Source organism: Salvia splendens, chromosome 7 (genome assembly GCF_004379255.2).
Source record: "Salvia splendens isolate huo1 chromosome 7, SspV2, whole genome shotgun sequence".
Taxonomy (NCBI): Eukaryota; Viridiplantae; Streptophyta; class Magnoliopsida; order Lamiales; family Lamiaceae; genus Salvia; species Salvia splendens.
Genome location: NC_056038.1, coordinates 1,551,980 through 1,564,222, shown reverse-complemented (window position 1 = coordinate 1,564,222; position 12,243 = coordinate 1,551,980). Strand labels below are relative to the sequence as shown.

Here is a 12,243-nt window from a genome sequence, read left to right as displayed (position 1 = left end):
GTCGTTTGAGTCCAGCTTGTTCTCATAGATAGGTTTTGTAGAAAGAAAGAATACACAAAAAAGACGCAAGAGATGGCTAGACAAAAACTTCCCCCAACATACTAAAATAGACGTCATATTAACAAAAAGACCACAAATCAAATACCAAGCGAAGACAAGACTAGAAACTGCCAGCAACACAAAACAACGACACAATCAAAGCCCCACATGCCAAAGCCAAACCAAACAAACACTATTATAAAAAAAATGTGTATCGATGCCAACAAAAAAACTCACAAATACCACATGGACCATTGTTGAGAAAATTATAATTATTGAAGTGAAAGAGTCCGAGACTAATGAGAGACACATGTGTTGTATGTTGGTCACATCCCTTAAATATAGGGCATATGCCTTCATACGTGTGTGTATGTGTGTTTGTTGTCATCATTTTGACATGTATTTGTGTGTGTGTGTGTTTTCTTGGGCATGTGGTCCTAACTCCTCAACTTTAAATGAGTTTATATGTATATCAATTGGACCAATTGCTTGACTTTGTCCTAATTGGTCCAAACTTCATGTATAGTAAGTGAGGCTTCAATTTTGGCAACGACCAAATTGTGACCATCTCTTCTCTTCCAAAGTGGAGTTTTCACCTAATTCATGCATATAAAAGATCATATTTAGGTCCTTCTAACAACATTTTCACTAATTTTCTTGTGCAACAACATGGTTTTTAAATGAAGGGAATAACAAAACATGACTTTGCGTGACTTTTGGGGTTTATAAAATCATCGTAATTTCGATCAAATTAAAACAGACATGGTTGTCAAAAAGATATAAACTGTGCATCATTTAAGGTAGTCAGCCAAGTATATAATATATGCAACTTTTTTGTAACTTTTCCCACAATTAATATGTAAATTACGCAAATTGTACTACGTGCTATCTTTTATACCAAAAGTGTAAAAATGGGTGAAGTAAACATACCAAAGGTGCAATGTCTCATAACTTTCTTTATGATTTGTGACAATTATTATGGTCATGCATGCGTCATTTCCTTATTAAATGTGACAAACAAAATACTCTATACTAAATAAATTAATTTATGCGTAATGTGTATGTCTACAATTAAATTATTGTTCCTTGATCTGGTTTTTTTATATTATAAACATTAATTTTTTGTTTCTTTTTATTCATTGTATAATGTGATTGCCTTCAAGAATTTTTTTAAGTGGCCAAGCATAGGAACAGTATTTAACTTTTATCGGTGTATATGCTGTTCATGTATTGTGATTGGATTTATAATTAATAAAATAATCGTATTAAAGAAGATGCATATCTCTAACTAAAAATTCAGAATGAAAAAAAGAATTTAGATTAATCAATATTTATATCTCCTATTTTATTGTTTGTTGTATAAATAGTATTCAAAGTAAATATACGTATTCTCTGAAATTAAATATGTATATAAATTTTACTCGTACTATATATGCAAGGAAAATAACGAGATCAAAATGCTGTGTCTATATAGACACTGATACACATACAACAAATGAACATATATATATAAATTCAAGAATTCAATCTCATATATCAAAAACAGTTAACAACGGCAATAATGACTTAGACTTAGACATATACATATATATTATCATGTTTGGCTTCAAATATTTGGAATTCTCCTACTAAATTATTTTCATGGGAAAATAAAAAATTGCATCTTTGCAACCCTCGAGTTGAAGATATTATGGTGTAGAACCCCTCATAATATTTCAGTTATTTTATGAATTATAACAATTCTTATGACTTATAGTGTATATATAGAGGGATCAAACGACCACGATCTTCATACTTTTTGGGATGGAAATATGCATTTTTTAAAACCTTATTTTGCAAAATTAACCATTCTAAACACCAAGAGATTGTTGAGCTGTGGCTTCTCCTGCTGCAACAGGATGATCCATCTTTGCTTGTTTGTTGCTTTCCATCTTTAACCCGAAATGAATATGAGGAAAATGTGCCCACTGCATATGTGACAATACGAAAGTCGACATTACCTCTAGTATTTTTATTTATTCGTGTTTCGATGATGCAACAAAATTCATGTTCATTACTATACTAATCAGTAGTAAACTGTATCAAAAAAGACTATCAAGAACTATTAACAAAATATCCATATTAGGACATATATATACTTCAAAATTTACATGTATTTATTTATTTTGGTTGACTATAATATAAGGCATATTCTACTGCATGGATATCTTTACAACATTTATTTAACTACACATTTTGTAAGTTTTTAAACTTCCATCCATTTTCTTTAACAATTTGCCACCTAAATTTATTTTTATCCTTCTTCTAAATTCCCGCTTGGAACTGTTTTTCTTAGGACAATTTATTTATATCACCTCCTAAATTTTATTAATGTACGACTTTTATCTCTTGAATGTAAAGCAATTGTGAAACATGACTATATTTTTATTTAACTTACGTTCTTTGCAGCTGTGCTAAAGGCTTCACGGTGGCTAATCTCAGGATTGCTTGCTTTAATCCTCTGAATTTCCTCTCTGTTAGCACAATTATAAATAATTGTTTATCACTTATTAATATGTATATATATATATATATATATTAATATATATACTAGTATGAATTATCACTTACTTTATGAAACGATTGTATGCTGATGGAACACGTTGTCTTTTCTCCGGTGCTGTAACACAACAAAATTATAAACAAATGAGATTAAGATTTGAACTTGATTTAATTCAACTATACCAAGATGTCACACACATACATATATATAGAGAAAGATATAATGAACCAAAAATGACTAGTAGATTAATAGTATTTCACCAATGTCATCTCTATTAATGAACATATATATCAAAATCAATGTGGAAAAAATCAAAGAAAATTTATAATGCTTCATTTACTAGTAGTCTTATGAATAAAGAGGTAATGACTGATTCATAAAAGTACCATGCCTATGTATATGTTTGAGCCTGATGCTCTTTGCAGATCATGAGTTGTATGTAATTGTTATGTCACTATCACAACAGGTCATATATGAATCAAGATTATATATATGTCCTCTCTCTCATCAAATTTACTTTAGGACAAAGTGCCCCTAAAAGGATACTACAACAATTTGTACACCACTCAACAAACTATATATGTTGGCTCTTTAAGCAGATCAAGTTACATAAACAAGAAGTTAAATTATGTGTGTTTATTGATATGAATTTATAATTAATTGGACTTACGGCGTATTGGAGCCATCTTAGGTTGTTCGATGTCGAGGGGGCTGTATGATCTGTTGTACTTGGAAGAGGAGCCGTTGTCTCTGGTGGCGACGTCTTCTAAGGCGGCTGCAGCTGAGGCGGCCAAGGATTGCTGTTTCTGTAGCTTCAGTTAAAACAAAAGGAATCAAAGTAGAACTAGTGGTAATATGCATAAGATCATACTACTATACTCTTAAATATCCACTAAAGTGGGTAGTTATGTCAATTTAGTTTTGAATGAAGTTTCTTTTGTACTTCCAAATTCTTGGTGACAGAAACTGAAAAAGGAGACTAGTCCAGTCTTCAAAACACACACACACACACACACACACGCACATACTTGAATGAAAATTCTGGATTTTTGGATCATCAGATTCAGTAGTACTATCTATCTAGCTAGAACACAATGTACTTCCAAATTCTTGGTGATGGAAATTGAAAAAAAGAAAAGAATGGTCTCTCTCTCTCTCTCTCTCTCTCTCTCTCTCACAGTCACACACACACACACACACCTGGAAATCTTGGAGGTGAACAGACTGAAGCAAAGCTCCCATGTTGACTGAGAGCAAATTTGAGCAATGCCCGCATCTCACAGTAACAATAGTAAACATGCTCCCAAATGGAACATTAACCTGCACACACAATGTTTTATCAGATTAAATTAAAACCCATCAATAAAAATCCAATCTTGATGTCACCAAACCCTAGTCACACCAAAATGTGCCCTTCCACTGCGTGTTGTGTGTTTTTCTCATAAGAAAATCTCATTCTTGAAGGGCAAATGTGCAGAAAATATCATAAGTAGGAGAAGAAGTGGATTTTTATACACATATAAATAAGGACATGTAAGCATCTTTCTTTTTGGCTGAATTTGATGATATATGCTTGGATAACGAAGGTTTGTTAACGTAGCTAAAATTGAGGGGGAATTCTTGAAATTAAGGGCCTGCAAATTGCAAAAGAATCACAGCACCACTCATATATGGACAATAACCAAGAGATGTGCAATAATTAAAGAAGCCCTTATCATAAATCTCTCTCTCTCCTTTCAGTGCTTCTGACTTTTTCTGAAACAATGACAACATCAGTGATCACTGTGTGTGTGTGATTTAGAGAGAGTGGGACGAATTGGAAGCATCATCAATTAAATCGTATACATTTGTTGCTTCTTTTTTACAGACTGTAAAATGAAGCTAAAGTCATTTCCAATCACATAAAAGAGCAATCTTGTTAGTAAAATACCTCAATTTGATGGAATATAAAATATAAAGAAACACACATTCTCCCCCACACAGTAACACACAGTAGAAATTAGATGAGTCATAAATTGAGGTGTTTAAAAGGACAAACTGCATCAGTAGTAATTAATTTCCATGTTTGAACGCAGAGATGAAGAACCCTAATAACCACAAGATCATAGGGTTCCACATTGATTATCAAAAATAAAAAAACAGCATTCAAAATAGGGTTCTTTATTGTGAAAAAAAGTAGGTTTCTTTCTGGGTTTTTGTGATTGCAAATTCTTGCTTCTTAGAACCCAAAAATAAAGAAAATTAAAATGTGAAAATCAAATCTTTGGGTAAAACATCATTCATGATGCATAAAATATCAGCTAGTAGTACTAATTTGTTAGCTTTCTTGTCACCAAAATTTATCCGACAGTTTTTATTGACAAAATTATTTTTTTATTTTTTGCAAGGATCAACATAAAATACCATACCATATATAGCTAAAAAGACAACAGCCAACAAATTCACTGAACCCACAATTCTCTACCTGCATTTTTTCTGAGAGTGCTTCAAAAATTAAATCTCTTTGCTTGATTACACTAAAACCATCCAAAAACTGGGTTTTTCAAACGATTTCTTTTTTCCACAACCCTATTGTTCTTGAGCTTGAAGTAGTGAAAATTTGATTTCTTGATGAAGTTTTAATTAGGTAATTACATGCAAATTAAGTGAAAGAAAAATATACCGCCAAAATGGTGTTGCAGTAGTTGCAGTTAACATAACAAACAGGCTCAGCGGTCAATTCCATTGACATCTTAGCCGGATCGAATCGCCGGAGAAGATGAGGCTTTCTTTCTTTGTTTTTTCCTCTCTAGAAAAATAAGAAGGAAAGAAAATTAAACAGAAGGGCTCTGAGCAATTAAGCTGGATTGCACCTATCTGAAGGATCAAGAATTGAGGGAGAGAGAGGAAGGGAGAGGGTGTGTGTATTTATATATGTGTGTGTATTTTTGTAAGATACATATATATAATTAATGTGTTATTTGTATGGTAGTAGAGAGGTGAAGAAATGAGTGTAGAAAACTCAATGGAAATTAGATGAGGAGAGAGATAGATTGGTGTGTGTGTGTGTAGGAGAGAGGGAAAGAGAAATGGGAGTATGATATTTAGTGGTATTTTGTAATGGGTTTTGTGAAAAAGAAAAGGATGGTTTTTTATTTATTTATTGAGAGAGAGAGGGGGGAGAGATTTTAGTGGTATTTTGTAAGGGAAATGCTACGTGGCCATATTATGGCTGGCCATAATAGGATATTTTGGTTAATATACATACCAAACAATTAATAAATTAATAAAATCATAAAGGTATTCATATATTCTGATTTAAAAGTATTAAACAATTAAATTATAAAATATAAAATAATAAATTAAAGTTTAAAAAAACTGAGTGGATATCTAACATAAGAAACGAAAATGAGCTACATATTCAAAGTTCCAAGATGATTTGACGACTTAGTCTTTTATGTGTATTATTTTGGGACAAAGGGTAAATTAGTCTTAGATAATTGTTATTTTTAAGATGAACTAAATCCAAGTAAATAACCATTAAAGGTAATAATATTTTATTTTTATGGCCAACCACATTATGACCATTTAGCACTACTCATTTTGTAATGGGGTTTGTGAAAAGAAAATGATGGTTTTTATTTTTATTTTTATTTTTAATTTTATTTTTGGAAGATGTTTTGGAGAGAGAGAGAGAGAGGGTATTATGATTGAGGGAATGAGTGGGTGGGATTGGTGTGGTTTTTGGTATTTATATTGCAGAATTTTGTGCAGCGGACGAGGGGGGCGAGATATTAACATATCGAATGTTTAGGGATTTGAGTTTGTAACATTTCACTCAATTTTTTGTCAACAACAAATAGGAAACACTTATTTTTAGCTTGGGATTCTATGTTGATACTTTGATTGATTGATATACATATTTACTATGTTTGTATGGCTAATTATGGTTAGGAAAAGCATAATGAGAATTTATCATGTTCAATCAAAATGTTGTTAATTAGTCTTGTTAAATCAACAATATATTACCATCATTTACATTTTTGACAAGGACAAGACACATAAATTTATGGTTCCAACCTTTTCTTTGTTTACTATGCAATATTAATTTGAGAAAGGGATCAAAAGATCCACTCTGTAAATATAAAGTTTTTGCTGAGATACGAGTATTATCTTATCTATGAATCGTCCTAAAAAGTAATCAACATTTTGGTCGGTTCAAGGTGTATTGATGTGGAATAAGCCGTTGACGCATGTGTATTCGATGAAAGATAAAGTGAATATAGTTGTTGGCACAAATCATAAATGCATGATTATCTTGTCAAACTCGGAATAGCCAAGATATTTCAATAAGCAGAACGAAGAGATAAATAAGACTAAGACATAGGATGGGTTTTTGAGTCTAACTCTATTGTTAAAGACTTTTGTCAATCCTACTATGTTTTTGCTTTATAGCATATTAATTTATTATTGGATCTTGATTCCTTTCTTAAGTGGGATAGTTGTAAATTCTTATTTTATGTACTTTGTGATTCCATTTTTCACATTGTACTCAATGTATAAATAGCATTCAATGTCAATACTATTCCATTATACACTCCTTACATTATTGCAAAATATAAATGCACAGCTCAAATAAAAGAAACTACAACTCACCAAATGAAAATTTTCCCAAAGTAGCTAAATTTGAGATTTTGACATTAACTTAAAAAAGAATTAACTGAAACTCACAATATGAATGTCTTTTGTCCCATCATTTTTCTTATAGTCGGTGATAATGATCGATCGCCAAGTAAAAAAACAACATTAAATTAAATTTTGAAAGGGAAAGAAAAAACATAAATAGTTGATAAAATTAATATACTACGTAACACTGATTTCCTAATTAAAATACTAAAAAATGAAAGTGGAATTAATTTATGAGGTATTGACTTTTAATAACAAAAGACGTTATCAACTTTATGAAAATCTGCATATAATTGTACCATAATGTGTCAAATAACATACAAATGTGCAGACATGATAGATAAGACGCAATTGCAAATATTCGTTAGATTTGACAGCACAATCTTAACGTGTAATGTCTTCGACTTAAATTACATAAAATACTTGGAATAATTAAGATTTATTTATTAAATCGGATTTATTAATCATATAAACGTTAGTTTAATGAGATTATATCTATTATTTTTACCGCCCGACACGGACCTTGTGGGTTATACTTTTTTAAATTTGATAACTGCAAAATTTTCGACTATAATAATTTATAGAATAATTCATAAACCTTTTAATGAAATAGAAAAGTTGCGATGAATAACAAAGACATATATTCAAATTTAGACAGGATAAAAACAGTATGTGTCAATTAAATTAGAAATTCATATTTTTTATTAATTCACAAAATAGTTGTACCATTTGTATGTGACCCTCTATGAAACATAGATTTTGTTGTTGAAATTCTGTTTCTTGATCCAAAATAAATAAATAATTAATTGATACTAGAAACTACTATAATGATTAAGTGGAAAACATGAATTTCGTGTGATTGGAGGTGAAGTTGATATGGGTTGTCAGGCCGATTAATGGAATTTTACGACGACATTCTTGGGCTAACGGCCATACTTTAACTCCAAATGTCCTTGCTTAATTATATATTTATGTATATTATGTTAATTGTAAAATTATGAACATGGCATAAACATATCAGAATATAATCATCGTCTCATGTTTATGCGATGAGATGATTTGAAAAAAATAATACTATATTTAAGTAGCAAATCGAATAATATAAGTTCCGCATAAGAGGCTAAAAATAAAATGAACGAAACGTTTTATGAGTTATTATGAAATTTATAATTCAAGACATAATTTAAGTACTAGTAATTTTCTATTCTAAAAAATAATTTACCTTTTCATTTTAGTCGTAAAATTCATCATTTAACCAAACTGGAAAGACAGTGACAACACATGATCAGTAAAACTCAGAAACAAAATGATGCAATATAATTAATGCAACTAAGAAATTTAATGCAAGGTTTTGAGTGCCACTTAAGTCTCTTCCACCATATATTGACCATATTTATTCCCCGATTTAAATTTATTATTTTATTCGTTATATTAATGTAACTAATAAATAAAATTAATGTATTTATATAAGTTTATTATTCTTGTCAAATATCTCTATTAAATTATGAATAAATCCTCATTATGGTTGACCATTTTATTTTCGGATGATTTAAAATGTCCATATTTGTGAATTTTCTTTTAGTTAGAAAAATAAATATGAAATGAGAATATTTATGAATTTTCTTTTACTTAAAAAAAATTAAATGTGAAATTAGATGTGATGAAAGATTCCTCAAAATGGGAATCTCACAACTCTAAGGGCCCGTTTGATTCGAGGTTGGGTTAAGTCATGTCATGACTCATTTGCCTTCGCTAGATTAAATATTGCATGTTAGTATTTTATAATCGAGGATTTGATTATGTTGTTTGTCATAAATTTTAAAATTTGTCACATGTTTGATTTTGTATGCTTTTGACGGGGACAAAATGGCATATTGACCTCATTACGTTTACACTGTTATAGTAATTTTTTGTATGTACCGTTATTTGAACCTAAACATGACACCCTCATTTATGTGCCATTCCAAACGCTTTTTGAGTTCACACTCGTATTTGAGCTTTGACGAAGAAGACATCGAGCATTTGCTAGCATTTTCATTACTGTATCTCGAACCAATACTAGCCTTGACAAGTCTAGGTATTCGTCTTCATGTTAGCAGTGAATAGTCAAAGATCTTCGGCAAATCTCAACCATGGATGGAAACTCAATCGACGATGATATGAAAATGTGTGCGGATTGATGTATCATTTAGAAATGCAAAATAAGAGGTTGAATGGCAGATCATGCAACATGACACAGTTGTTGTGTCCAATAACTGATGCAAGTTAGCCAAATTGATCGTAGAAATTTGGATCATAAACCACACAAAACTTAAATGAATAATGCAAACTACAATATTTAACCGTGCATGCCTCATTAAAACATACCCCTCAACTAAACACCATACTAATTTAAACCCAATAACAAACCATAGCCGAGCGAATCCACGAAATCAAATAGGTCTAAGTGTTGGAAGAGATAACAAAGTTGGTCAAGCCGCTGCATACTAAGTTGATCAAGCTGTTGGTCAAGCCGCTGCATGCCAAGTTGATCAAGCTGTTGGTCAAGCCGCTGCATGCCAAGTTGATCAAGCTGTCGATCAAGCCGCTGCATGGCGAGTTGATCAAGTTGTTGCTTGCAATGCTGAGATTACGCGTGATAAACAATTCATCAACTCCAGAGTTTATTAAAGTAGACTAGTACAATGTTCAGAGTTTGTTAAACTAGATTAGTACAATGTCCTAGAATGAATATATGTATTGTAACTTGTTACATTCGGTGCAATGAAAAATGTTGATTTGAGAGTTCTCTCCAAACATAACTCTAGCATGTGTATCTTCATAGCTTCCGCAGCTTCTTTTCACTAAGTTTATAACCTTGGTACTTAGTGATGAGATTTTACTTTTAAATTTTTTGAATTCACTATTGCTAGATTCAATTATATATATGAACTAACACAAATATCATCTCATAATTAATGGGGCCCCTGTATAATTCCACAACATTTTTGGGCCACTTTTATAAAACATGAAAAAATAGAAGTCCTTGAAGTAAAAAAGTAAAGCCCTCGGTATATAACGCGCCTCCTCTTTTCAAAATTTCCGAAGGGCCGCTTTTGGTCTGTTTTCCGGCGAGAAATCCGAAGAGGAAAAGAGCTCGAAGCGGCGAATTTGATGGAAGATATGTGGAGAAGCGAAAAAAACTGATTCGATTAATTCCGTTGGGTTTTGGAAAATCTTCGGAATATGATGTTTTAATAGTTTTCAATCTGAATTTCTATTCTCTTCGCTGCTCGCTCTTTCCTTATCTCGTTTCTCTCTCGGCTCTCGGCTATCCAAACGCAGCCCTCCGCCCCTGATGATGATGTTGCTCTGAAGGTTAATCAATTTCAATTTCTCCGTTTTTTTTATCCATTTGTTGAATTTCTTAGCTTTACTTGGTATCTGTGTTTCTAAATCTGTTTAGGGTTTATGATTTTTTGTTTGTGACTTTTTTGCTCTTTGATACTTCTTATCTGTTGCATTTTAGTTTGATCCTTTAAGTTTTGAAAATGATTTTGTTTTTGGTGATTTTGAGCTGAAGTAATGTGATATTGTGTAGTTTTAGTTTAGAATTGGTATAGTAGAAGGCTAGAAGCTAGGGAGGAATGATCTTCGAAGTTCTGTACTTTGTTTGCGTTGCTTAGCATTAGTCCTCAATACTTTGATTAGCTTACGGTTTCTTGCATAGACTGTGATTGAGGAATTATTGGTGAAAATTTAGCTACATATTTAAGTGAAATTCTAGGTAAAATGATGACTTGGTGTGCCACTCGAGCTCGGCTTTGGAGTCTTCCAGCATACGATTTACTTGTTTGAATTGGTGATGGATATGCCACGGATCATATAACCATTGTTTATGCATCTATGATTTTCCAGCTCATTATCTTGCCATGTTCATTATCTGAAGTATTTAGCTCTGTTCGTTTTCCTCGATTCTACGGGTGAACAAAACTTTCTTGCTAGAATAGTTTCTCGACTTTGTTGTCTTCCTACATACGATTTACTTGTTTGAATTGGTGATGGATATACCACAGATCATATAATACACTGTTTATGCATCTCTGGCTTTTCTTGTTCATTATCTTGACTCGTTCATTCTCTCGAGGGATATTTAGCTCTGTTCATTTTCCTCGATTCGAAGAGTGAACAAAACTTTCTTGCTAGAATAGTTTCTCTGATTCTCTCGTGGGGTCATTTAGCTCTGTTTATTTTCCTCAATTCTAAGACTTGACAAAACTTTGTTGCTAGAATAGTTTCTTTACTTGGAATTCTGTGAAATACTCTGGATATAGAGAGAGAAGTGACCGTGCTTGTTTGTCTTAAACTAGATTACATCTAACTTGTGGATTTCTCCATGTATATAGCCTATGTGTTCGAATAACATTTCTCGTTCTAGAATGAGGGACTCAAGAGGCTTTCTTGATGCATACATAGAACAGGCAGAGAAAAACCGCCAGTCATTGGAATTTTTGCTCTCAAAGAGTAATTTGATGGAGTATGTTTGTATTTATCTGTTGCCTTTATATTCAAGATAACTAAGTCTATGGTTTTCTCTATTTGACTATTCATTCCAAACTGCAGTAGGTGTATGTATACATCTGATCAGGCATCGAACATGGCCGAATGTAAGATGATGTTGAAGAGAAGCAGATTCTTGGCTATGTCAAAGGATCAGATAAATGTTCATATTTGAGTTATACACTGGTCCTCTGTAATTAACTGTTTTGCCTAGCTGAAATCAATAAAATATAAATACATTTTGAAACAGGAAAATCGATTTTCTTATTTGCTTTTTGTGATTAGTTTTTGATGAAGCAATTAATGGGTTCTTGTCCTATGCCTAATTGTGTTTGGTCAAATATATACTAGTAGTAATAATGAGGTATCAATTGTTTCAACCGTGCAAATCTAGCTAAATCAAAGGTGATGTAGCAGCTGGGATTGACCCAACCATGCCCAATTCTCACCTCGTCATC

The 12,243-nt window shown here is 31.9% G+C and overlaps 1 protein-coding gene and 1 long non-coding RNA gene across 7 annotated transcripts; one reads left to right on the top strand and one right to left on the bottom strand.

Moving 5' to 3' along the window:
* Positions 1-1,526: 1,526 nt before the first annotated feature.
* On the bottom strand, positions 1,527-5,667 carry LOC121741986 (axial regulator YABBY 5-like). Of its 6 annotated transcripts, none has more exons than XM_042134983.1 (6): positions 5,244-5,667; positions 3,782-3,901; positions 3,252-3,387; positions 2,650-2,698; positions 2,477-2,552; positions 1,527-2,006 (listed from the first exon to the last, which is right to left on the bottom strand). In XM_042134983.1, the coding sequence occupies exons 1-6, from the start codon at positions 5,310-5,312 to the stop codon at positions 1,890-1,892; spliced, it is 567 nt and encodes a 188-aa protein (XP_041990917.1). In that variant the 5' UTR covers positions 5,313-5,667; the 3' UTR covers positions 1,527-1,889. The 6 variants fall into 6 exon arrangements, with proteins under 6 accessions (XP_041990917.1, XP_041990916.1, XP_041990921.1 ...); XM_042134982.1 differs by having other exon boundaries at positions 3,252-3,393; positions 5,244-5,665; XM_042134987.1 differs by lacking the exon at positions 5,244-5,667 and adding an exon at positions 4,097-5,170.
* Positions 5,668-10,310: 4,643 nt separating this feature from the next.
* LOC121810292 lies at positions 10,311-12,040 on the top strand. Its single transcript, XR_006052435.1, has 3 exons — positions 10,311-10,603; positions 11,632-11,762; positions 11,849-12,040. It is a non-coding gene; the product is annotated as an uncharacterized LOC121810292 (long non-coding RNA).
* The last annotated feature ends 203 nt before the right edge of the window (positions 12,041-12,243 follow it).